At 44.4% G+C, this 25,432-nt stretch overlaps 2 protein-coding genes across 4 annotated transcripts in view; both read left to right on the plus strand.

The window, feature by feature from the left end:
- Pi3K21B (phosphatidylinositol 3-kinase regulatory subunit alpha) overlaps nucleotides 1-25,432 on the plus strand; it is a 686,395-nt gene that overhangs the window by 653,700 nt on the left and 7,263 nt on the right. For all 3 annotated transcript variants that reach the window (XM_076180200.1, XM_076180202.1, XM_076180199.1), the window contains 5 exons: nucleotides 12,675-12,809; nucleotides 20,075-20,312; nucleotides 21,113-21,403; nucleotides 22,765-22,975; nucleotides 24,212-24,337. In XM_076180200.1, coding sequence (XP_076036315.1) covers nucleotides 12,675-12,809; nucleotides 20,075-20,312; nucleotides 21,113-21,403; nucleotides 22,765-22,975; nucleotides 24,212-24,337 — 1,001 coding nt within the window. The remainder of the gene's footprint in view (nucleotides 1-12,674; nucleotides 12,810-20,074; nucleotides 20,313-21,112; nucleotides 21,404-22,764; nucleotides 22,976-24,211; nucleotides 24,338-25,432) is intronic.
- LOC143022153 (uncharacterized) lies at nucleotides 13,952-18,952 on the plus strand. The gene is made up of 2 exons (XM_076180203.1): nucleotides 13,952-15,767; nucleotides 17,249-18,952. Exons 1-2 carry the CDS (start codon nucleotides 14,612-14,614, stop codon nucleotides 17,731-17,733), a joined length of 1,641 nt encoding a protein of 546 aa, XP_076036318.1. The 5' UTR covers nucleotides 13,952-14,611; the 3' UTR covers nucleotides 17,734-18,952.

Consider the following 25,432-nt stretch of genomic DNA (forward strand, 5'->3'; position numbering starts at 1 on the left):
GCTCCAGATGAGTTCATTATGCAACTTGGCTCCCGGACCCTGGCCAAAAACGGATTGGGTGCCCACCCCCACACACCCCAACCCCACCCACCACACACACACACACACACACACACACACACACACACACACACACGTACCGACACCTCCTTTGTCTACACAGTGGCGTGTGGTGCAGTGCCTCATGTGAATAAATTGGCCAAGCGTCAGCCACAAGGAAGTTTGCACACAGCGCCACGATGCCCACTAATAAATACAAGAGTACCCGAAGAAAGAAACCCACGGTTAATGAAAACGAAGTCGTAATCCAGATTGTGGGTTGGTGCAAATTTACGATTTTTTTTGTTTATCGTTATGGTCCGAGATATATATATATGTATATATATATATATATATATATATATATATATATATATATATATTATATATATATATATATATATATATATAAAATGGAAGGAGTTCTAGATACGATTGTTTTGAATGAGAGCGTAATGATGGACTAACGTGGCTATTCGATTAAAAGTGTCAAATGTGGGGATCATGGCAACGTGAAGCACAAGTGACATGCTGGTGTTGAATAAGGTGTGCACTGGGTTCATGGCAGGAGCCAGGTTGCAGGTGCAGGCGGTGTGGTGGTAGTGGTGGTGATGCACAAAGCGGGGAAGGTAGGTGAGGGGATGATGAGGTGATGGTGGTGGTTGTGGGGGGGGGGGACGAGGAGGAGGAGGAAGAGGAGGCTGGTGTGGCGGACAAGGGGTTGAATGGCAGGTTGGCTGCTGCTGCTGCTGCGTCTGGCAAAGCGAGCGGGGGCCCCTACTCGCAGCCGTCAGTGAGTGGCGAACCTCGGCCGAGACAAGACGACGGTGGAGGTGGTGGTGGAGGTGGCGGCGGCTTGTGACTCTTTACCTCCTTTGTTTGGAACACAAGTGGTCAAGTTGCTACTTGGTACAGACGATTCAAAGTGCGTGATATTACAACTTTGTTGCAACGAAAGATCTGGTTGCGTCACTCAAGGTACAGCGGCGTGCCGGGCGAAGGACTGGATTCATACTTCTGCTGCTGCTGCTCGGACCAGCTGCTTGTGCTCAACTCAACGGAAAACCGCTAATCCACTATTTGTAGTTTTTAAGTGAAATAGTTATAATTTTGTGTCCGTGACGTTTAGTGAACTAAGGATATTCCATTGTGACGAAATTTGAAGCTGTGATATTTGTCAACCCAATGCAATAGAACTTTGCCTTGTGAGCCATTCCAACTTTCTAATACAAGACATTATGGCAGTAAGTAGACTTTCTAATGTATAGTGTTGTTTGTGTGTAAATATTGAAAATGCAGGGAGAGGCTGTATTTGTAGTAGTAGTATACGTATATCTTTATCCCTAAATAAGAATAAATTATGTAAATATGGAAATGAAAAAACTTGCATGTGACAGATTTTGTGCCGCCGATCGGGTTCATCTCTCGTCAATGAAGTTACAGACTTTCAAAGTTGTGTGTGTGTATATATATATATATATATATATATATATATATATATATATATATATATATATATAAGATCTCTTCCAGCAACTCCCTCCCTACGTGCAAAGGTTTTGTACCTTTGCTCGAAGGCCAGGGCGCCTGGTTACCAAGGCGCATCGGAGATTCTTGTCAAAAACCAAGGTTTGCGGACTTCTTGTCGAGGTAGAAGAGCTCGCACACGTACACTACGTTTGTATATATTAGTACTGAATTTTAAAATTTTGTATCTCTGGACGGCGCCTTAGTAGTTGGGTCCGGCCGGCAATCTCGGTGAAACACTCCTTTGACCGGAAGGGGCACACCTCCATCCCCCTTCCTCCTCCTCCTCCTCTTCCTCCTCCTCCCAACGACTGAATGCATGTCGGTTTCAGTTCCGCCCGAATACCGGTTGACACAGGTTTCGCCTATAGACGGATGGGGAGTGTCACCGCAGCTGAATGAAACAATTAGGCGCACGAGAAGGGAACTGAGGAAAACCTAATGGCACACGGTAGATTAATTAGATTCCGATTTTCCAGCGGTTTATATGGAAAAGGCGTCTGTATGGGTCTCCTCCATGACTATAAACTGGACAATAGGTTTTGATGTTGTCATCATCATTATTATTGTTGTTGCGATTATTACTGTTATTATTATTATTATTTTTATTATAATCATTTGTTTAGTGTTTTTATTATGTATTACCATTGTGGCCGGCAAGGGGCTGATTTGTTACGCGAATGAGTGAAGGACAGTTTCCGGCCAGAAAGAAAGAAAAAAAAATGGGGTCGCGACCTCTTACCTCAGGTTCAGTCCCCCTCCCACCTTCCCTCCTCTCCTCTCCTCTCCTCTCTTCTCCCTGGAGTGATTAAAAAGATCATCTATTGCCTTGTCACGCTGTACAGAAAGGGTTAAGGGAACCCATCCTACTCCTCCCCTTTCTCCTTCTGCTCCCTCGTTGGGAAAGAGGGAGTGGGTTGGTTGCTACTGATATGTTCTCTCTCTCTCTCTCTCTATCTATCTATCTCTCTTTATTTCTCTCCCTCTCCCTCCCCTCCTTCCATAAAATGTGATAAGATTCTGTGTGAATGACCGACAAACCAGAACAATGCTGAGGACAAAATGCCTTGGAGGTTTAGATGATCTAATTGTTTTTTTTTTTTTTTTTTTTTTTTTTTTTTTTTTTTGCTGGGTTCAACCACGAAAGCACTGAGAGAGTTTTTTTTTCCAAGCTGAATAAAATAGCCAGGCTTTGTTGGTGACAACAGTTTCTTAAGTGAGGACAAAATGCTTGTCGAGAAGTCGAAGTTAGGCTAGGAAGAAAATCCTGTCGCGCCAGCCAGAATAATCTTTAAACGGACGAAATTACCTGGGTGGTTTTATTATTTAATTTATTTTATCCTATTTTATTTTATCTATTGTTTAAAACAAGAAAACACATCATAGACGAGTTGCTCAATGTTGAAGCAAACAACATGATCACTAAGGTAGACTCCATGGTTTATCACTGAGAGATGCAAGGCAGTAAAATGGACAAGGAAAGTCCGATGTATTTTCTGGTAGGTTGTCTAGCTGGCGAATTTGCATAACGTATAAATAATGCATGTTTGTGTGTCTGGGGTTTTCATTTATACGAGTAGGTGATATAGGTGGTGGTTTGGTGATTACTCCGTTTGATAAATAGAAATCATGTCTGGCTTACCCGGGAAATGGGATATATGTGTGCGAGATCCACCATTGTCTTGGATCACGTGTTGGACCCGTGATCGACGGGTATTTCCCTCCCGGAAGAGAGCTCAGAGCTCATAAATGACCGATCTCTGGGTATTGTTGTGACCTAACACACACACACACACACACACCCAACTCCCCGCCCACTAGAGTTAGAGTAACGACTCGCAGCGCAGCGATACTGAAATGAATTCGAACCCGGACTGCCGTAGTGGCGCCCGCGAACGCTACCACTGCGTGAATTTTCCACACTTCTCGTTAATATCATGCATAGTCACCTCACTATGACGACGCGCATAGAGACAACGAAGCGGCCTGAGGTGCATCAATCTTCAAGGACCACATCGCCGCCTCGTATCTCGGCATCCTTGTAAATTTTATCTCGGAGACCGAGATCCTCCATGGATGAGGATCAGCAGGTGCTGGGGCGAAGGTTTGATGTTAGTTATCCTTGGGTAGTGATAGCGAGGTGTCATCGGTACAGGAGAAGGAGGAGGCACCAGGTCGGAGGGAGGGAGGGTGGTAGCTGGTGGGAGTTGGGGATTGCCACCAAAGTGTGTATTTTTAGCCAGGTGGATGGTGGCGGTAGTGATGGTGGAAGGGCCACAAGATGCACGTGTCGACTGTTGAGAAAGAAGACCTTACCTACAAAGTTTGGGACCGAGCGGCTTTGTCAACGCTTCTGTTTAATCACGTCGGGTGCGTACGTGCAGGCCGTTACAAACCGTTATTAGTATTGTAACGGTTTGTTTTTAACGGAGAGTCAGTGGGGACTTGTATGGCAATAATTCCAGGTGATTGTCTGGGGCTGCCGCTATTACACAGACTCGTTCTGGGGATGAGTCATGTTACCCTTATTGAAGGATTCGGTATTTCGTAGATCACCGACAGGAAAAGTTGTTTTTATATATTTATTTATTATTTATAGGAAATTACGGAGTGAGAGAGCTTTCAGACCTATGTTGAAGGACATGAAGCCGACTTTTTGGTCATTTTATGAATACTCCTTTGGCTAACCTGTTTTACGTTATTTTATGTTATCAAAGTGGAGGATGGGAGGGGGGGACCCCAAGGGTTGGATAGTTTCATACCAATGCTGTGGAAGAGAGCGAATTCATTATTTCATTGAGACTGGGAGTTTCCATATATTAGAATGAATTTGCCGTTGAGGTGTCTGCATTTGTAGTCCGCCATAGGCACGGTGTATAATAGAAAAATCACACTTTCCTGTGTGTCAACCTCGAGTGAGTCCGCAGGCCTTCAGATGGTGGTGATGGGGGCTTTGGGGGGTGGGGGGGTCATGACCTGGGCCCTTCCTTCCTTCCCCATGCTTAGTAGATCAAGGGAGATGATACCCGTGGGGGGCAAGTCGACCCCGCTCAAGCGAGGGAGTACGTGCGGCCTGGCCCGGCTGGTCTAGCGCAGCCGGGGCAAGGCAAGGCAAGGCAAGGCAAGGCAAGGCAAGGCAGGGTATGTCCAGGTGCAGCGTCAGTAAGCAGGTCGACAGGTCGGTATTTATTTTTCATTGTGTCAGGAGTGCTTTTGATACTATATATTTATTTACTTTTAATCTTATTTTTCATTTGCGTATTTGTTTGTTCAATTTGTTTATTGTGGACGTCGGTTGTTAGAATCAGAGTGGAGGGGAAATAAAAAATGAGAGTGATTTTTCGGTTGGCGTGACGCCTGAAGCGTTGTTCATTGCGACGATATTGTGCCGCCGTCCACGTGCAGCAGCCCTGGCCGTTGCCCAGTGGTGCCAGCATCTCCCTCCGACCCTCCCTCTACCCCCGAAGATGCCTCTGTTCAGACGCGGTGAAAGGTTTGGATTCTTTTCCCCTCTCCCTTGATATCCTCCCAGTTACAAGATTTACTCCTCTGTCTCTCCTTCATGACCGGCCCTGAAATTCAGACTTTCATACTCGAAAGCCTTGGTCGCAGAAGCAGTGTCGCCATCTGTTGGCATCGGTATTCAACTGGGACCTTTTTCGGGTGTAGGTGTCTCCTAAGTATCAGGTGATAGGCAGCGGAGGAGGTGAGTGCATTTTAGCGTCTAAATAAACACAGTCGAAACGTAGAAATCCATAAAGGTACAGGTCCAGCACTCATCTACATAGCCCCCCCCCCCCCTTCTCAGTATGCTTACAGTCTACGGGCGGCGCCCGCCAGTTTCATATCCTCGCGGATTCGCCTTGGTTTTGGATCACGCACTGGAATCGTGATCGACAGCTATTATCCTCCTAAATGAGAACTCTGTTTTCATATTTTGATCTATCTATGATGTTGTATCTCATTCCCTGTCGCACACGCACACAGGGATCTGGTGTGACCGTGAGTGTGCGTGTTCGTATTAGTGTGTATATGTAGGTCTGTATGTGTTTGTGTGTACATGTGATGCATGTAGGTGCGTGTGCGCACGTGTGTATATGTGAATGTATAGATGTGTGCGTGTGTATGCATGTGTGTGTTTGTGCATAGATATATGTAGGTGTGTGTGCGATTCAGCATGGGCCTAGATTACGTGCTGAACTCGTGATCGACAACTATTATCCTCCCGATTGAAACTTTATAATACATATGACCTGATCTATGGTTAATGGGTTGACTTACGTGCGCGCGTGCGCGTGCCTGCCCAAGGTTGAAAATTTCAACATCATTGTACTGCGAGCCGACACTGATGATGATCAAGGAGTTGTGTGCGTGTGAGGTCACTGCATTACCCATAGATCGGGCCACAGCTCTGAGCTCTTACGCTGGAGGATAATACCGGTAGTTGTCGATCATGAGTTCAACACGTGATCCAAGTCCGTCGTAAACTCTCTCTCCCTATCTCTCTCTCTCTTTCTCTCTTTCTCTTTCTCTCTCTCTCTCTCTCGCACATACAAGCACACACACAACGAGAAAGAGAACGGCAGAAACACACAGTTCAGTCCCTGCCCAGGGCTGATAAGCATCATAGCACTGCAATTTGCACTCATCTTTGGGCAGTTGTTGTATGTGTCCGATTCACCATGGTCTTGGATCGTGTTGGACTCGTGATCGACAGCTGTTTCCCTCCCGGAAGAAAGCCCAGAGGTCATATATGACTGATCTATGGGTAATGCTGTGACCTCACACGCTCACACACATCCAACTCCCCGCCTTGGAGAGTTGGAGTAACGACTCGCAGTGCAGCGATACTGAAATTATTTCAGCCCTGGGCTGGATTCGAACCCTGTGTGTGTGTGTAAGGTCACGGCATTACCCATAGGGGCAGTATATGAGCTTGGAGCTCTCATGCGTGAGTAATAGTTGTCAATCATCAGTCCAGCACGTGATCTAAGACAGTGGTACTTCATACACCAATTTCTTGCCTAGTTGAGTTAGTGTGACTTGCATTGTTGTGATGCTTTTTCTGCCATGGGCGGGGACCGAACTGTGTGTTTGCGATTGTCTTTCCCTCCCTCTGTCCCTACTGTAGTTTCGATAAAAAAAAAAAAGATTGTTTATGTAATGTTTACTTATTTCGTCAGTAAAGTAACTGTGTTGTGGGGAGAGATCCCCGTCATTCTCTCTTTCATTATCTCGATGGGACGGAACCGGGGACCTGCATTGTGGTAGATGGAATCCTTCTGTCTAGTTTGCTTTGTCGAAACTGTTGTGCTTTGTGGTGTCCACATGTGACCCTTGTTCCTGTTGTTGTGGCTGCTTCAGGTCGATTTCTCCCAGCCGAAGTCCACCTCGGTAGACGTCAAAACGACCTATGGTTAATTAAAGCCATTTCGATTCGTGTCATTTGGAGGCTTCTGGGAAGCGGAGTACAGCTGTTGTGTCAGTCTGCGTGCGGTGCCGGCTCGCCCCCGCTGCTGCTGCTGCATGTGTCACGGTTAACCGGAAATCGTGAGTCACCAACGGTCGTACTAACTCTCGGACCGAGAACAAGAAGACCGGTGTCATAACGTCATTTTGAGAAAAACGCTCTTGAAAGTTTGCTCCTTTTATTGAAATTCAATTAATATACACAGAATATATTTTCGATGTGATTAATGGAACGATGTTGTATTAAGCATTTTTATGGCGTTTGGTGGTTTCTAAATAAACTGTGACGTTCGTAATGCGCTGATGACATCGGGCCATAGAGCACTGGTAGGAACAACTAACGGGTTCTGGATCGTGCGTGAGTGACGGGATAACTCGGGTCAAGTGAGCCGAGTCTTTGTTCTTCCTGAGGCAGAAGAACAAGTGTCCGATTCTCCTACATTTGTTTCAAAGACGCGACCCCGATGACGTGGCTACTGTTTTTGGACTTTGTTCGCAGGGTGTAGACGGCCGTCAGCTGGCTTTGTGCCTCCGGATGGGGCTTCAAGGGTTCGGGTACTCTTGCACCATCAAGGGGATAAGGGGGAGGTGGGTGGAGAGTGCTTGCTGGCCTCCCAGCTCGGAGGAACCGCCCGGTACTAACTACCATGAGTATTTCATGAAATACTTGAAATCTTCTTGCGTTTGGTTTCTGTAAGTCTCCACCGTTGTTCGGGATGATAGTTGCCAGTCGCTACCATTGCAATGCCATCCATTTCACATACCCACTCTCTCAAGTACAGGGCATTTTTATTCAACAGAGGAACACTTGGGGGGAGAAAAAGAGTTAATACTGGCTACGTCGCCAACACAGTGATATTTTTTAAGGTCATTCCGCAGTAAGTAGTAGTAGTAATATCTTAACGAAATGGATCTCTTCAAAGTTAATTTTGCACCGAAAGGTACTTTTGCCCATTGTGGCTGATCCTGACAGTTATATTGAGTAATGTGACGGAATTTGTAACGAAGAGGGGTTTACTCCGACACGCGCACTATGTAGATAGACCACGTGTGGTGGTTAACATCTCTCGATTAGTCCCTTCCGTACCCCCACCCCCTGCTGCTGGTACTCTACGTTTCATTCAGGCAAGTGGTGGCATTTTGTACACCTCGGTGTGTGTGTGTGTGTGTGTGTGTGTGTGCGTGTGTGCGCGTGTGTGCGCGCGCGCCACCACTTCGGTAGCAGAAAGGGCTCATTTCAGCGAACTGGTATTCGGACCAGTGTCAGCGCCGCGCACGGGGATCGGCGCGGGGGTGGGGGGTTGGGGGGGGAGGTCTACATCGTGCTGCGATGTGCTGTGCTGTGCTGTGATTCTTGCGTTGCGAGCCAGCAGCAGCAGCTGTGCCCCGAATGGTCGACCGGTCGTTGCGTACAATTCGGGAGATGCAGTTGCCAGCTGTCTTTGGCGGTGTTGCTGCCCTGTGTCAGCTGAGCTTGCTTGCTTGCTTGGGATGTTACCAACTTCGTTTTGGTGCTTGCTTGCTTGATTGCTTGCGTCTGCGTCTTTGCATTTGCAATGGGATTAGGAAAACACAGTCCAGCAGAAGACCGTTTCAGTCATGACCAGGCCGTCTACCATATATACGCGATTCACAATATTTTAGATCACTTGCTGGTCTCGTGAGCGACAGCTGTTGTCCGCCCGATAATGTGTCAGTTTGAATATTGCCCGATGTGTGGGTCATTTTGTAATCATACACACGCATGCACACCAACACCATGCCCAAGAGAGCAAGTGCGACTTGAAATGCAGTGATGCTTTTCAGCCCAGAGTTGCTACTGAGCTGTGTGGAATAATAATGATAATAATAATAATAATCGGTTTAATGAGGTAACAATGATACAAAGATACTTTGACAATGTACAATTTGGGCAAATTTAGGACTTTTCTAAATTGAGTTGATAATGTGCACAATGGACGGAATAGCGCCGTTCATGTAGCGGTCAGACCTCGGTGCTCCGAGGACACGAGTTTGTTGTTGTGCCTGGTAGCGTGATGTGGTAGGGGAGCTTGTGTGTGTATTCACTTGGTCTTTGGATCACGTGTTGGACTCGTGATCGACAGCTATTTCCCTCCTGGAAGTGTGTGTGTGTGTGTGTGTGTGTGTGTGTGCAACTGCTAATTGTCAGCTCGTCTTCTGCGACGAGGTGAGGAAAAGTCCGTGTTGATAGATATCTTAGGCCTGGTCCAGAGGCTGAATATCAACCTCTCGGGATTGTACCTTCAGATGAAGGTAAAGATGTTGAAGGATTTTGACGACGGGTAGCAGGGGGATTTAGTCCCTGGCGTTCCTCTCAGAGAACCATCATTTGCAGGTGGCATTTCCGTCGTCGTCGTCGTCATTGTCACTTGCCGAGTCAGTCATTGTAGCTCTGCAGCCCGGGTGTGACTGGGTCAGGCCAGTTATTACTAGTATTGTACAGTGGCATTCGGCAGCTAGGAATGGTAGTGATGAATCAGGTGGCATGGACAAGAGGAAGAGTCCCGGGGAGAGAGGGTAAGTAGGTGATTGGGTGTGGGTTGTCGCCTGACTATCGTGGCGGCGGCAGTCCGTTTCATTCTTCTGGAGGAGGGATTCCGGCCGAAACGGGGAATCTGTCGAACAGACTCCTCCCCTTCGTCGTTAAGGAAAAGGCCCTACACCGACCCAGCCCCGAATAAAAACAATCATGACAGTGCATTGTCTGCATTTAGTATGACATTGTGTTAGTGCTGACAAGGTTTACTGGCTTGCGTACCACATTCTCTCTCTCTCTCTCTCTCTCTCTCCGTAATTTATAGCCCAAACTCACATTTTCTATCTGTGCGTGTGTGTGTCTGTTTGTACTATAAAATCCAAACTTAGCCGCATGGTTTATAGGCACCATAGATTTGTTTTTGAAATCGTTAGTTATGCCATAAAAAAGTGGGTGTGGGGGAGACTCATCGGACTAAAGAAATTAATCGAGATCGTATCGAGCAGCAGAAATGAACCGTCTGACGGAGACTGGGATTGAATCCTAGACTGTAGTATGTTTCCAGGTTGAAGAGTGGGTAATTATCACAAGAGCACATTTAATGTGTGTGTGTGTATTCACTTGGTCTTTGGATCACGTGTTGGACTCGTGATCGACAGCTATTCCCTCCTGAAAGAGCTCGTAGGTCCGATCTATGGGTAATGCTATGACCTTACACACACACACACACACCCAACTCCCCGCCCACGAGAGTCAGAGTAACGACCCGAAGCGCAGCGGTACCGAAATAATTTCGGCCCTGGGCAGGATTCGAACCAAGAACTACGGGCCACTATAGTGACAGTTCAGCGCTCTACCAACTGCGCCACCGTGTGTGTTCCTGTGTGCGCACGGCTTCTCATCTGGAGAGAGCGTCATCGATAGAACTGTTATTTCTCCAATTAATGGCAAACTCGGAACTTAGAAACAGGGTAAGACGAACAGAAGAATAACGATAGCTTTGGAGCCTGAGACCAGATCGGGACGATGTCAGCGAGTTCGTGGTGGTGGGGACTCGAACTCGTTCTTCGTTGTGTGGTGTGCCAAAACCCCTCACCACTCCTTGGCGATGGAATCGTCCAGATCACTCGCCATCTTTTCATATTTCAAAGAGGGACGCAGAGAAATAAATATAATGCCTTTAGAGGTGCCACTCCAGAAAGAAAAGAACGAAGAGCAGAAGACCCATTGTGGCAGCCTTAACACGTTCTTGCTCCCCCCCCCCCCCACACACACCTTTCGGGACCCAGAGGCGCGCCCTGGTGACCTTTGGTCATCCGTAGAACGTTCTTGACAATGGCCCTTAGTAACCGAGACGGCGAGGTCGGCTGGTGGGTGTTCGGCGCTCCGCGGACGGGTCCGGACTGCGTGTGTGTGACTCTGAGCACACAAGAGCTGAATCGGCGTGATGAAATGAGTTCCTTCAGCTGGGTGTTGGTGTGATTTGCATGTTTTGTCTTCACTAACGCCGCGAGTTGGTAAAATCCACTATGAACCTAAACATCCCAATCCCCTGAATGGGGTTTTAGGTCTATTGAAACGCGTGCACATCGCACGCGCACACACTTGCCAACATATGGCGGGGGGAAAGGGCTTTTAGTGCCACGTTTGGCGCACATGAAAGCAAATCTGATTGAAACAAGGGACGGACATAAGAGAGGGGAGGGGGCTGGGTGGGGGGTTCGACCTCGCCTACCTTTGATAGGCAATATCCCCCATCCCCATCAGTCTTGTCATACCGGGAGGGGCAGTGGTGGTGGTGGTGGTTGGAGGAGGGGGGTGGGTATGGGGTGGGAGTGAGGCACGCAACAGGGTCGTGGCCGCCGCAGCTGGGTAGCTCAAAGGCTAAACACAAAGCAAAGCTGCCACTGGCGTGAATGGTAATGAGGGGAGCCAGCGTCGGACCGCACCTGTGCTCCGACACTCGCACACACCTCCCGTCGCCATTGTCAGGCAAGGTCCCTTCGCCTCCCCCCCCTCCCCACCTCCCCACCTCCTTTTTCTCGCTTGGTCTTGTACATAGGCGTTGGTGGTTGGATGGGGTGCGCCGTGCATGGTGTTGCGTTAGGAGGGCAAGTATCAGCCCCCTCCATCAACGGCTGGTTGCTGGCCGCCCACGGGGGTTTTTGGCTGGGGAGATGAGGCATCTAGGCAGAGTGGAGTGTAACAGACACACACACACACACACACAGACGTTTAACCTTATTTTGAATGGGGTACGAGGGTTGCGCTAAAGTGAATAAAGTGAAGGTCACTTGTACTACAGGTGAGGTGACGTGGCACTTCTTGCTGCGGCCGAAATATTCAGCTCCGTGACACCCCATCGGTAACTAGAGAGGCGGCCACCACCTCGATTCAGTGATTATGCCAGAAGGTTTGAGAGAACCGAGCAACCTGCCCCGAGCTGATTCAGTTCACTCTGCATAGGGACACACGAAATAGCGCGCGCACACGCACACACACACACATACACATACACATACACTTGGTAACCAGTCGTACAGCCAAATTCGAGTCTCAATGACAGAGATAGTTGACCCATTTGTCAAAAGTTCACATGTGTGTTTATGTATATATATATATATACACACATGTATATGTGTGTGTGTGTGTGTGTGTATGTTTCGAATAGAAATAATTTTTATATTTCGCTAGAGAACTTCTGTGGGAATAAAGGCTGTTTAGTCTTAGAAAAACGATAGAAGTTATTTTGAACGTTAATTCCCTGGGCCCTGTGGCACTCATTTGACGTTTCTTGTAGTTCATATCAGGAGGCAGTTTTCATTCAGGTAGGTGACAGTGTGGGTTAGGGTAGGTCAGACCGCAGGCGAAGCAAAAAAGGGTCCCCGATGGATATGCAGATTGGATCCCCCAAGCACCCCTCGCAAGGCCATCAGCCACAATAGAATTACTGAAGATCTGTTGAAGAATTTGAACATAACGAGATCCAATTTAATTAATGAATAACCTGATATAAACCCCCTCCACACACACATACACACACACACACACACACACACACACACACACACACACACACACACACACTATTCTGTTTTAATCTCGTATCGACATGAACATTTTTTCTTTTTCTTTTTTGCAGCCTGTGAGCCAATGGTCGTCGAACAACGTGGTAGACTGGATGGCCACACTCAACCTGGCCCCCTACACCGAACTCTTCAAGGCCAAAGATATCAAGGGATCCGATCTACTCACGCTCGACAAGGACAAACTCGGGGTGAGTTTTTGATCCTCCTCCAGGTAGTACTAACTCGCCCACTCCCCCTTTACCCCTTCTCTCCACGTAGAATTTGTACTTCATCGCCGATATATCTTTATGGAATTCCTGTCGAGTAAAAAATCTAAACATACTAAAGGTAGCCTCCTACAAGCATGTGCGGCAGAAGACGTCTCTCAACAGTCAATGTTATCTTGTTTCACGTGAACAGTGTACGGGCTGACTGGAAAAAATGAAGGATCATATTCAACCAATATTTTAATTTGATTGAACCAACGGAACCATGTTTTTTTTCTAAACTGTGGAAAAAAAATTGCTAAAAAGGTATTGTCGTCTAGCTACATATGGTGTACATATTTCATTTATAGCATCATTAAACCACTAGAATCATAATTGTGTGTTCAGAAGTACATTCAGTCCCCTCTTATTCTGTTTTTTTTTATATATATATAAAGTATGATGCACTCAACCGTCTAAGAATTAATTTTGCTGAAAGTTGTATTTGTCAGGGTGAGTATAGACTAGAAAGGTTTCGAATAAGTTCCAGTAAATTTGTGTGCAGCGAACGGCGCTTTCAGTGTAGCTAGAGATAGCAAGTATGAACATGTTTCAGTTAGTGACTATCTGTTGTTACGTGAGAAGGTCCATACGCATGTGCTCGTGCATTGGTGCAATTTCTTTGTCGTGGGCCTGTTCTAGCCTTCAGCAAGACATTTTCGCCATCGTCTGTTTTACCGAACGTCACGAAGTTGCAGGGGGGGGCGGCGTCTGGCATAATACCTGTTGCACGCGCTGTGGCAAGTAAGCCCTGGCAGGGAGGTAGGCCGGATGGCTTGTTGAAAACTGAGCGGTGCTGTCATAACCCATGTTCCGTTCGCAGTGAGAAAATGGGCAATAGCCATCTTGCAAAGCCGTCAAGTAAACTCGAAGCCGTTTCTCCATGTCCTAACGTGTTTTGGCAGCCAGGGCGAGAATGTAGTTACAGTTGCCGCTGATAGTTGGATCAAACTCGGATAGGACGACTCGTAAAACTGTCGTAGAAAGAGTATGAGTACTGTATAATTCTGTCAGGCAACTCAAAATGTCTCAAAAGCTACTACAGAGGCTTTATTACGCGTTATCTGTACAGTATACCTTCATAAATCCTGACCGTGCAATTATAGTGGTTTTTATTGTGTTAGCATTAGTAACGTATGCACAGCAGTTTTGTGATTAATTGGATTTGTGTGAAATCGTATTCGTCATTGTTAATGGAAAGACTAGAATTGTTAGTGAAGGAATTTCAGGTGTGAAATTGCAGTATATTTTAATGTAGATAATTAGGAAACGAAGAGTGAAGAGGTCGAACCTACGGAGTTGTTTATAGTTTCGAATCGTTTCGAGGCAAATGATTGGTTGTTGGCGTGGACAACGCTCCGCATTGGCTAGTTTTGGTGGGAGCCCCACCCCTTCCCCTCCCCTCCACCCCCCAACACAGGATTTTCGAGCAGTTGTGTGGAGGGCTGAGTGGAATGGAGAAGTGAAGAGCATTCGGAGTTCTTGTCTGCCAGGGGTGTTTAATTAATTGTATTTAGACCATCGTCAAAATGATGTATTACTGGATCAATTTCGATGTTATTGGAAGTTGCATACCCTGCATATTGGAAGTTTGCTGGCATTGTTACTGTAGCCAGATTGTGCGTGCAACTTTACCAGTGTGTGTTTTATTGTATTGTTTTTGCACTGACGTCATATAGATACCAGTGCTGTCGAGTATTGCATTGTAATTGGAACTTGGTGAGTTGTTTCTACTACCAGTACTTATGGCTCATGGGCTTAAATCACCTTTCTGCTCCCCCATATCTGTGCTTTGTAAATTCAAAGAGTGGTCGTGTCGTAAACGATGCCATGAGAAATCCACACACTCCCGAAGCTGCTCGACATCCTCCTCGCAGGAACTGACGCCCGTTCAGGCAAAGTATGAATTGGTGGCCCCCGACAGTGGTATTCAGGTGGACCGTTGGCCTAATTTCGAGAGATGGGAGGACGAGGATGAGAGCTTCAAACGACGGAGTGGTAAGGGGTTCCCCGCCTGCGATGAAGATTGTGCAACCACAGTACATACGCCAACATCTTTTCAAGGCCCATGTCATAACAACGAGACAACTTTAGCAAAAACTACCAAATGTAATAAAGTGGGTTTGCTTTCATCTCTTCGACATCAGTGGGGAATGGCATGTGCCGTCAATTCCAAAGAGGAAGACCATACTCCAATCCTTACAAAAGACTCCAGTGGGCTGAGTGACCAATCACATATTGGTTGCACAGACTTGGATAACCCAAACTTGCCCAGAGAACCTTTACTAAGTAGCAAGATGGAGACAAACATGTTAATGACGCCCACAAGTGGATATGTAAATGATGCCTCACCTACCTGCAGCAGTGAGTTTAACCATAGTATTCTGCCCCCAAGTGCTGCTGAAACCCATAATAATAGTTCCTCAATCTCAAGTTCCTGGTATCTGAAGTTGTCAGACCTCGACTCACCAGAATGTCTAATGCCCGTCTTCTCAGGCAATGCTTTACATCCTGATGAACACCAAATGAGTTTAGAGAATAGACAGTGCAACCCTTCAACTCTTCAGCATATCCCAGTTTCTCCCGACAACAAAGGTACAATGTTGATGATCCCAGGACAATGCCTTGGCATGGACCAAGATGGGCATGAACAACAAAAGGAGTCTTTACCCATATATGAGACACTAAACAATTTTGACACGATTCATAAACGGTATGATAACCCCATGGAAAATATTCCTAATCATCATGAGAACATACTACACAGTAGAAACCAAAAGAATAAGATGCAGACTAGCTCCATACATGAAGAACTCCTAGGAACTTTTCCTAGACACCATCAGGATCAGCCTCCCATAATGGATCAGTCTTTGCCAGACTCTGTCACAACACCACACAATGGTAACATGCAGTGTAATTTTTGTTGTGATGTATCTTGGCATAGTCTTAGTTGCTGCCAACCGAATGCAGTAGGGTATGCCTATCAGTTTTACCAAAAATACCAAAGACCAGACTGCTGCTTCTCTCAAGGGAATTGTGGATCAGGCTGCCAGACTTACAAAGGGAATGTCATGTCCAATTGCCTGGCATCTCAAGGGGATACAGGCTGTCCATCCACTTTAGGGGAGCCTAGATCAGGTGTTTCATCCTCTTTGGGACATCCAGAGTCCTCAGTTGGTGAATCCAATGATTGTCCATAGTCCACAGTCAGTGGACCCTGTGTCATTACATGTGGGCAGGTCCACACAGTGTTCTTATGAAACTTGATCCAGCAACTGTATTTGTGACTCAAGAATACCATGTGTGTGAGTCCACATCTAGCTCTCCTGAATCCAACATTCGATACTATAGAGATTGGCCAATTGCCATTGTCTGCTGATGTTTTTTTAATAGAAATAGATACTTTGTCTGGAGGTCACCTCTACCTTATCAGTGGATAGTAGTTCCTTCTGTTATGTTTCCAAGACTATTGGTAATTCCTCCTCTGTTAAGGAGAAGCCTGCTTGTGGTAGGTCCATCACAGATGATCCCAAGTTATTTGAAAATGGGTCTTCTTGTGGGGATCCTTAGACCAGTAGGAGTTCCTGCAGTGTTGAACATGAGATCATTTGCAAATTTTGTAGTTTGACCAAATCCTTTTCTGGTGAGTCCTCTTCTGATATTCTGGAATCTCCTTTTGATTCACCCAAACATGTTGACAGGTTCACTAGTGGCACTTCCAATACTATTAATACATCCCCCAACATATGCACCCTTAATTTGTCTGTGGGTCCTCGCTTCTAGCTTGTGAGATAATTGGTGGATCATCTTGTGACTGAAGGTCCAAGATTGGTGGCAGATTGCCTAGTGTAATAGTGAGGCTCCAGTCCCAAGATTTTCCCCCAAAGACAGAGCAAACTCCTCAGGTGATCAGTATTTACATGGCTTGTCTGAGTCTTCACAATCCCCCCAAGAATTGCCACACTCTGGTACTTGGTCATTTCTCATGTCCAGTTCTGACCACATGGCAAAACCAGCTTCCCAACACCCATTTATCAGGCCAGGTTTGGGAATGGTCCTGTTGATCAGTACACCCTGAACATCTGCAGGTCCATTGGTCAATCTATCCCTGGCAGGATTAAGTCTGTAAACCAGTCCTCCATTGAATTGGTGCCCATAGGTTGAGTGTCCATTGTATGCCCAAGACTAGTATTCAATTCCTTCTAGACTTAGCTGAGGCTGGTGTTCAGTCTTTACATGGTGTTCCTGAAATTGATGTTCAGACCTTGGCTCATGAGTCAGAATACCCATTTAATATGGTTAATCCAATTTATAATTAATCTCCATTTGAGATGTTCAATCTCGGTCTGCCATGACTGAGCTTGGTGTTTTTTTCTTCCCAGTCTTGCCCAAGTTAAGGATGCAGTCCCCACATGAAGACACTGCTTCCCCATTACCACAGCATGGACCATGTTCATGTGTGTGCCAGTGTGATGATGCCAGGAAGGGTCAGCCTTTATGTAGCCAGGCAACAGAAACCCATCAGTGCCTTGGTGCTCTTCAGTGTCATTCAGTCTGTCACTGCTGCCACTTCATTGAGTGGCTACTGTATATGTCAAGCTGCCACAATTTCTGCTGTAGATGTACAAAAATGGAGTGGCACTCTGCAATGCCACTTGCTTGCAATATTTCACTGAAGCATAAAAGTGCCAAGTATTTACACAATAGTTTTCATAAGCAAAAGGTATTACCAAGCTGTTGTAGTGCCTGCTGTAGACCAGCAAAAGCAGAAATACACTCTCCAATGTCACTTAAATGCAGTATATCACCAAAGGATACATGCAGTTCCTGGTTTCTGCACAACTGTCATCAACAGCATCAGGTGTAGCAACATATCTTGTTACCACCCATTATAGAGTTTATTAATATTTTATCAGTATATTGTAGTAGTTGCACATTTGCATGGGTAATTAGTAATATTGAAGGGTAATGGTATCTTAGTGTACTGTACTTACACTTGTACTTGCTGTAGATCTTGTTCATTTGGCCTACCCTCCTCTGTCTCCCTTGGCTAGTGTTTTTCATCATCTCTTGTATCTCTCATCTGCTTCCCATGTTCTCCCTCGTCTTTCACTGCCTTCACCTCTTCATCCTACCATATGCTACCGTTCATTCTGATCCCTCCTCATGTTACATACCACCTTTGAGCACTTCATCACTTCCTACTTGAAACATACCCATTTGTCTCCTGTTCCCCCTTTATTTCTCACCACCTCCCACGCTTTGTTTTTCATGGTATTCTTCCTTTTTTTTTCCATCTCAATTTATTTGTTTACTTTTAGCTCTTCTCTACATCCTTCCCTTTTCCTCCTTTTCCACTTTTATTCTCAGTTTACATTCTACCTTCAAATAATCTGACAATCCCACTTTCTGTCCTAAAAATGTGAATTTTCAGAACTCTTCTAGTCCTCCCTTTGGGTATCATTGCATAGTCCATTAACCTCTTCAATATAAATCAAATTCTCGTGGGCAGCATCAGCTGCCTGACGTACGATGATTCGTTGATGCAGCACAATGCTCGCATTATAAAATATAAAGTTACAGCTGTATTACTTGTTCTCTTTCACCCTGAATATTAATAACAACAGAAAATATGATCACGCCAGATCATAGAATATGGGGATCACTCAGCTACAACTACAAAATAGATATAATCAAGACACCAACACCAGCATCCTAATATACCCACTTGCGCCTCACAAAGCGTACATACCGGTAGGTATAATTGTATGGAAGGGATTAATGCCCTTTCAACCACTCTTCACCATGTACACTTCTGCTAATCTTTCTTGTTAGGCAGTATTTCCATTTGTCAAGGGAGGGGTGGAGATGATATTTTGACATAGCCCAAAGGGTTTCTCCCTGTCTTATCTGTTTTCTGCATGAGGAGATGGAGGGGGTGGGTTGCTGATTAAGTGAAGTGGCCTTGGTGTCGATGTGCTCTTCTGCTGCATTGAGGAGACTGGGATGACTCTTCATCCATGAGGGGAACAAAAGTGGTGTAATTGGGTGCCTGCCTTTGACTTGGCACCCATATAAGGGGGAAGAAGCCCTGGGTATATAGGTAGACCTACATATACCAAAGGCTTTTTCCCCCTTATATGGGGGGGGGGGTAGCCATAGATAGACCTACTCTCCCAAATACATCAACATGATTTCTCTGTATAATTCCTTCCCAACACCCCAATCATCCATTCTACTCCATCTATTGACTTTCTTCCCTCTAGCATTAAGGTCATCCAACACCACTACATATACATTCCTCCCAAAACTTTCTATGCATTCCTTTTAATTTTATCCAAAAAGCCTTTCAATCCTCTACACGTTTCTCACTACCAGGCCTATAAACTCGCAAAAAACCCACATATCCCATCCCAGTTTTACCTTTGCCTACATTATCTTTGAAGACCCCTCCACTCCACCATATAGTCTCCTATCTCATCACCCCTTCCCTCTCTTCCCCCATGGGCCTGTACATGGGTCTCATGGCCCATGGGTCTCCTGCAAGAGAGATCATGGGCAACATGTTGAATGATCAATTGTGTCTATGTAATGAGATAGGTGAGTAGGGTTGAGGGCTCTAGCATAGAACTGTGTACATGTAATTTTCATGTGATGTATTGTGGTAAGGATTTTGGTTCCTGTGTGCTGGTGTTCTGGTAGGGTGGTTTTGGTGGATCTGCTATTATTCTCATTGCATTGTTTAATTTATAAGTTGTCATTTTCCTGACTGCTGAGAACCGTGATGTTAAAGTATAGTTGAGTGTGGTTCTTAAGAACTACTGTATAGTTTCCTTTTTGCTGTTGAATCCCATGCTTGTGACTGATTTTAGTATGTGCATTTTCATGTTGACTTTCACTGTCGGATCATTGATTTACAGGCTGAAGATCATAAAAGTATAAAAGATGAGACTTAGAGTTTTTGTGAGATTAAACAGTATAATGTAGTCAGATCTTCACCATCAGTGGGGCACTTAAGGTATGATTTAATCTGGCAGCAGAAAAAATATAGAAGTGTCACCATACAAGAAAGGCAATATTAAGAACTGTGTCCCACTAAAGGAGGAAGGGGGAAGCAAATATGTGCTTGAAATTGTTATTGTAGAACTACATAATTTTATTTGTTTATTTATTCATCTTTGAATTTATTTTATATATTTTTTCCACAGAGCATGGGCATCAAAGACGAGTTCCACCAGAAAGCTATTTTAGTGTGTATAGATGAGCTGCAGTCAAAGTGCCACAACTCCAACAGCAGTGTTGATGGGAGTCGAGATATGGTGCATGGTATGGTTTTGAGCGAGTCATGTCACAACTTGAAGACTCATTCCTTTCATGAATTACATCGTTGTGACAAATGTGAAAATTTTTTGAGAGGATTTATCCACCAGGGCAAGTTTTGTATAGGTGAGTAAAAAGTATGTGTCTTGTATTAATGTGTACAATAAGGTAAATTATAGAATATCAGTGTATGATTGATTTTTTATTGCAAATCTTCAGTTTAAGTACATACTGATATAATACTTGATATTTAATTACATGGCTGTAAAAATTGCCATTTCATGGGCGAAATAATATTTTTTCCATGGCGGCCCTAATTAGCCCCATGTACACATATGCACACACATGCAGAGATAATGTAAATATATGCCTGTGCAGCCAATGTTAAGTGTATGTCTTGATATAACCGTATTCTATTGACCATATAGGAATATCTTTGATTTTGCCTCCCTACAAAAATTCTTTAATTGTGACACACACACGACTCGAGGCACAATAGAGTTCCTGGCTGCTACTGTGGTGGTCCAGGTTCGAATCCCGCCCAGGACTGAAATAATTTCAGTATCACTGCGCTGCAGGGCATTACTTTACTCCAGCTCTTGTGGGCATGGAGTTGGGGGGTGCATTACCCATAGATTGGTCATATATGAGCTCTGAGCTCTCTTCTGGGAGAGAAGTAGCAGTCGATCACAAGTCCAACCCGTGATCCAAGACCATGGTACTTCACGCACACACACACACACACACACACACACACACACACTAACTAACTAACTAGATAATGCAGGATACAAAGACGGGTCACTACAAGCATAGCTACCCTTCCCATATAGTACAACTAGGTAAATACACTCACACAAATTCAAAATAAAAATGTCTAATCTTGAGCAGTAAGTAAGATCCAAATCACTAAATTCTTGTTCTAGATTGTGGCCTGATTGCTCACCGTACCTGTGCATCCACTGGACTCCCACAATGCCTGAAGAATGCCTCTACATATATTCGCCAAATTCTTCTGTCATCGGTGTTTGGTCGTAGCCTTTGCCAGTTTGTGCCAACAACAGACTGTCCTGCACCACCCTTGTTAATGCACTTATGCAGTGAAATTATAAATAGGGTTCAACTGGACCACAGTCTAGATCCTTATCGCCTGTATCTTTATCGAACACCACCTCCTCAAGACTCTCTGGCACAACTCAGGAAAGAATGTGATGAAGGTAAGTTTTGTGTTCAGTTTTAGTCTTGACATAAAACTGTAACAATGAGAGTGCAAAGGATAACCTTGTCACCAAGCTCTTTCATCCTTTCCATTCCAGCCATACACAAAAGTACAGTAGAATCTCAGTTTTTGAACATCGCACAAGTTAAACGTATTGGTTCTTGGCACCCCCCTAAATATATATATATATATATATATATATATATATATATATCTATATATATATATATATATATTTCTTCTTGATCAGGTTGTCGACCAAAAATCTGTTCTCCACCAACCTGAATAGAACCAGGGGGTGACATTCTAAGATTTGCGGGAACATATAACCCTGATGCAGCTGCATCCAGCAGATCAGTAAAAAAAAAATTCGGTCCTCAACCAAGTTGGTTCTGGAACAAATGGATTGTGATCAAGAAGCAAAGTTCTGCTGTTTTATGGATGAGGTCAACAAAGTTATCCTGAAGGAGTTCCTCCCAACTGTTAACTCCTCATGAGGTCTTTATATATGAATAGAAAGCTCTTTTGACTTGGTATAACTTGAGCCAACAAGATTGATTCTGAGAACAAAGAAGTAGTCAGAAATGGTGAAGAACAGGTTCAAGGGGACACCATAAATGAGACACAGCAGAAGTACAACATAGTCATCATTCATTTATTAGAAAAGGTTTTAACTAATGTAGATTTGGCTTTGGTACATTGGGGCACTCTCCAAAAAGCTTCCCAAATTCTTCACTGTATTTCACTATACAGTGAATATCTAAGGGTAGGGTATAAAATATATTTACACATGCCAAAAACTTTTCCCCATAAAAAGTGGATGGTCAATTCAAAGCATACACACTACACCCATCTTAGCACTACAGGAACATAAGAATTGAGGAGACTGCAGGATACAACAAGGACTATACTAGGTAGTTCCATGTCCCTTACCACCTTTCATCCCTATTGACTGGAGGAATGAAGGTCCACCCTGTTTCCTACCACAGTGCTTAAGTCTGAGGTAGTGCAATATAATGCAGCACTTGCTCAACAGGGCCCAGTAGCCAAAGATAACTTACCTTCACTGCTTCATCAAATGGTGCCCACCCACACTCTTATTATTCACTCAAATTTAGAGAGCAGACAAGAACATCCTTTTGGCTTCCATCATTTCCTCATCCATTCACATGTATCTTTTGAACACTTTTCTGTGCTCAGCACCCTGGCACCTTCACCTTGTCCATCCACCTCATCATTAGTATGTGTGTATGTAACTTGTATGAAAATGACACAAGAAATATCATTGTTAAATTATGCGGGAATGTAGATTTGAAGCAAGTTACATTGTTGAAATAATTTTATTGAATTTTGTTACAGATCTATCTAGTGTAAACCTGAGCCACTATGATGCTCATGTTATGGCCTACCTCGTAAAAAGATACCTTCGGGAGCTTCCGGATCCAGTCATTCCAGAGCTGTGGTATGACAAATTTATAGAAGCAGCACGCATCCAGAATGATGACCAGTGTTCAAAGTGTATGTCAGAGTTGCTGCAGAAGTTACCACCATATCATCAAAGCACACTAAGGTAATAATTTGCTCAGCAGTGATAATCTGATACTAAGCATATTTGAAAACTTGGTTGTGTGTGGATAGTGTTGTGATGCATGGGGTGGAATGGGCAGGGGGGATGGGGGGTGAAGTAGTATGAGTGAGCAAAATTTGACACAGCCCGAAGGGATTTCTCCCCGTTTTCTCCTTTTATGCCAGGGGGGATGGAGAGGGGGGGGTTGCCAATTTGAAGAAGTGGCCTTGCTGTGGATGTGCTGTGTCTTGCGACACTGCTTATATAGCTCATTCTCTTTCACCCGTGAATTTTGATAACCATAGAAAATATGATGAAGCCAGTTTATAGAGTATGGGGGTCAAGCAGGTACGACTACAAAAAATATGATCAAGACGCCGACATCGGCATCCTCGCGTACCCACTTGCTCCTCATGACGCCTACGTAGGTGCATCGTATTGAAGGGGTTAATGGAGAATGGTTGTATATGGATGATGCTGTGATGCAAAGAAAGGGAGGTTGAAAGTGGTCATGTGTGAATGATATTTTGACACAACATGAAGGTATTTCTCCCCTTCTCTTTATCTGCATGAGGGGACAGAGAGGGGGTTGTCACCAATTAAATGAAGTGACCTAGCTGTGTATGTGCTGTGTCTTGTTCCATTCCTCCTTCTGACCCAGGGCAATGGGCAAGATGTAGGAATAACCCATCATCCAGGAGGAGCCAAGAAAAGAAGGAGGGAGGGATGGGTGGTGAATGGGAGTGGAATTATGCCTTTTCACTTTTGCTACCTTCCTTGTAAGGGGGAAAAAGACCTTAGTATATTTATGTATCTCCCTCTCCCCCTCTATTAAGACCATTTCGTAACTGTTCACTTTCTTTAGTGTTTTTTTTTCTCCTGTTGTTGATTGGCATATGTCTGTACTTTCTTCCCATCTTGCCAATTTATTACATCCTCAACTTTTCCTCCTCTTTATATTTTATTAGTGAAAAGTTATATCATTTTATACTGGTTTCATACTGTGTGTGATATGCCCAGAGATGACAGGAAGCCTAAAGTGATAATACATACCACTGACGATTAGGAGGTGAATTGGGTTGCCAGAAATTACTGGAATGTACAATTTTTACCCAGTATGGGGATTAAATTAATTTTTTCATAATTGTTATTTTTTTTTCATTATGTATTTTATGATCATTAATGTATTATTTTGGTGAATTTTATATGTGAAATTGAATTGCCTTATTTTGATTCCAGGTTTTTGATGGTCCACTTTATTCAACTCTGCCAACTCCAAGTGGCCAGAGGATCTAAGGAACCCCCAACGCTCCTCATTCAGTCATTGTGTCACGTCTTGCTCAGGCCTCCTTGGGACAAGATAGTGTAAGTGAAATAAACATTTTTCTCTTTGGCTAGGGTATGGTTCAAGATTACATTGGTCACCAAAGATTATTTTCTTTGGAGAATATATATTTTTATTGTATTCATATACACTGAAGTCAGATGTTTTCAGAATGTGTATAAGGGAGGGTGAGTGTGCCAGAGGACTGTAGTAATACATGTGTTTTTCAGCTTTATTTAGGAAAAGGGGACAAATGTGAATGTAGTAGTATTAGAGAAGTCAGCTTGTTATGTGTAGTTGGAAAGGCATATGAGAGGAATAAGAGTGGAACAGAGGGAATAATTGGTGAGGAGCAGTGTGAGTTTAGGAAAAGAAGAGGTGTGGATGAAATTTTTGTGGTGCATGTTTGTAAGAAGTTTTTGGCTTTAATGGATTTGGAGAAAGCTTATGACCGGGTTGATAAAGTACTGAGGGAGGTATTGCAGATATATGTGATAAAGGCAAATTTGTTGATAGTAATCAAACGTTTTTATAAGTAGTAGAGCTTGTGTTAGGATTGGGAATGGTGAAAGTGATTGGGTTGAGGTGAAGGTGAGGCAGCACCAGGGCTAATATTGCCATGGCTGTTCAATGTGTATGTGGATGGGGTGTTACTGGAGGTAAATGTGAAAGTGAGCCAGTTGTTATTTGCAGATGACACTGGTTGTGGTGAGGTCAGAGAAAAGTCCAAGACAGTTAATGATGGAGTTTGGGAAGATATGTAATAGGAGGAAACTGAAAGTAAATGTGGGTTAAATCCAGGTGATGAGATGTACCAGGGAAGAGGGTGGGAGCAATTTGGAAGTAAGTTTTAGAAGAGTCTAGAGGAAGTGGATAGTTTTAAGTATTTAGGGTCACATGTAGCAGGAAATGGAGTAGGGGTTGAGGTAAACCGTAGAGTGAGGGAAGCTAGTTAAATGTCTTGGGGGAGGGTGATTGAAAAGTTTCATGAGGAATATACATCTGTGAATGGATGTAAAGAGAAGATTACATGAAGGGGTGATTGTCAGTGACACTATATTGGGTGGAGACTTGGAATTTAAGAGGCAGATAGAAGTTTAAATGTGTTTGGAATAAAATGTCTCAGAAGCATGGTG

Source organism: Oratosquilla oratoria, chromosome 44 (assembly GCF_046742065.1).
Source record: "Oratosquilla oratoria isolate Oo_2021 chromosome 44, ASM4674206v1, whole genome shotgun sequence".
NCBI lineage: Eukaryota > Metazoa > Arthropoda > Malacostraca > Stomatopoda > Squillidae > Oratosquilla > Oratosquilla oratoria.

Excerpts from the sequence above, each read along its gene's own strand:
- LOC143022153 (XM_076180203.1), top strand. The coding sequence starts at position 14,612 with ATGGCTCATGGGCTTAAATCACCTTTCTGCTCCCCCATATCTGTGCTT. Across the intron at positions 15,768-17,248 it reads TGTCACAACACCACACAATG|TCTTGCCCAAGTTAAGGATG; the intron begins GTAACATGCAGT and ends TTTTCTTCCCAG.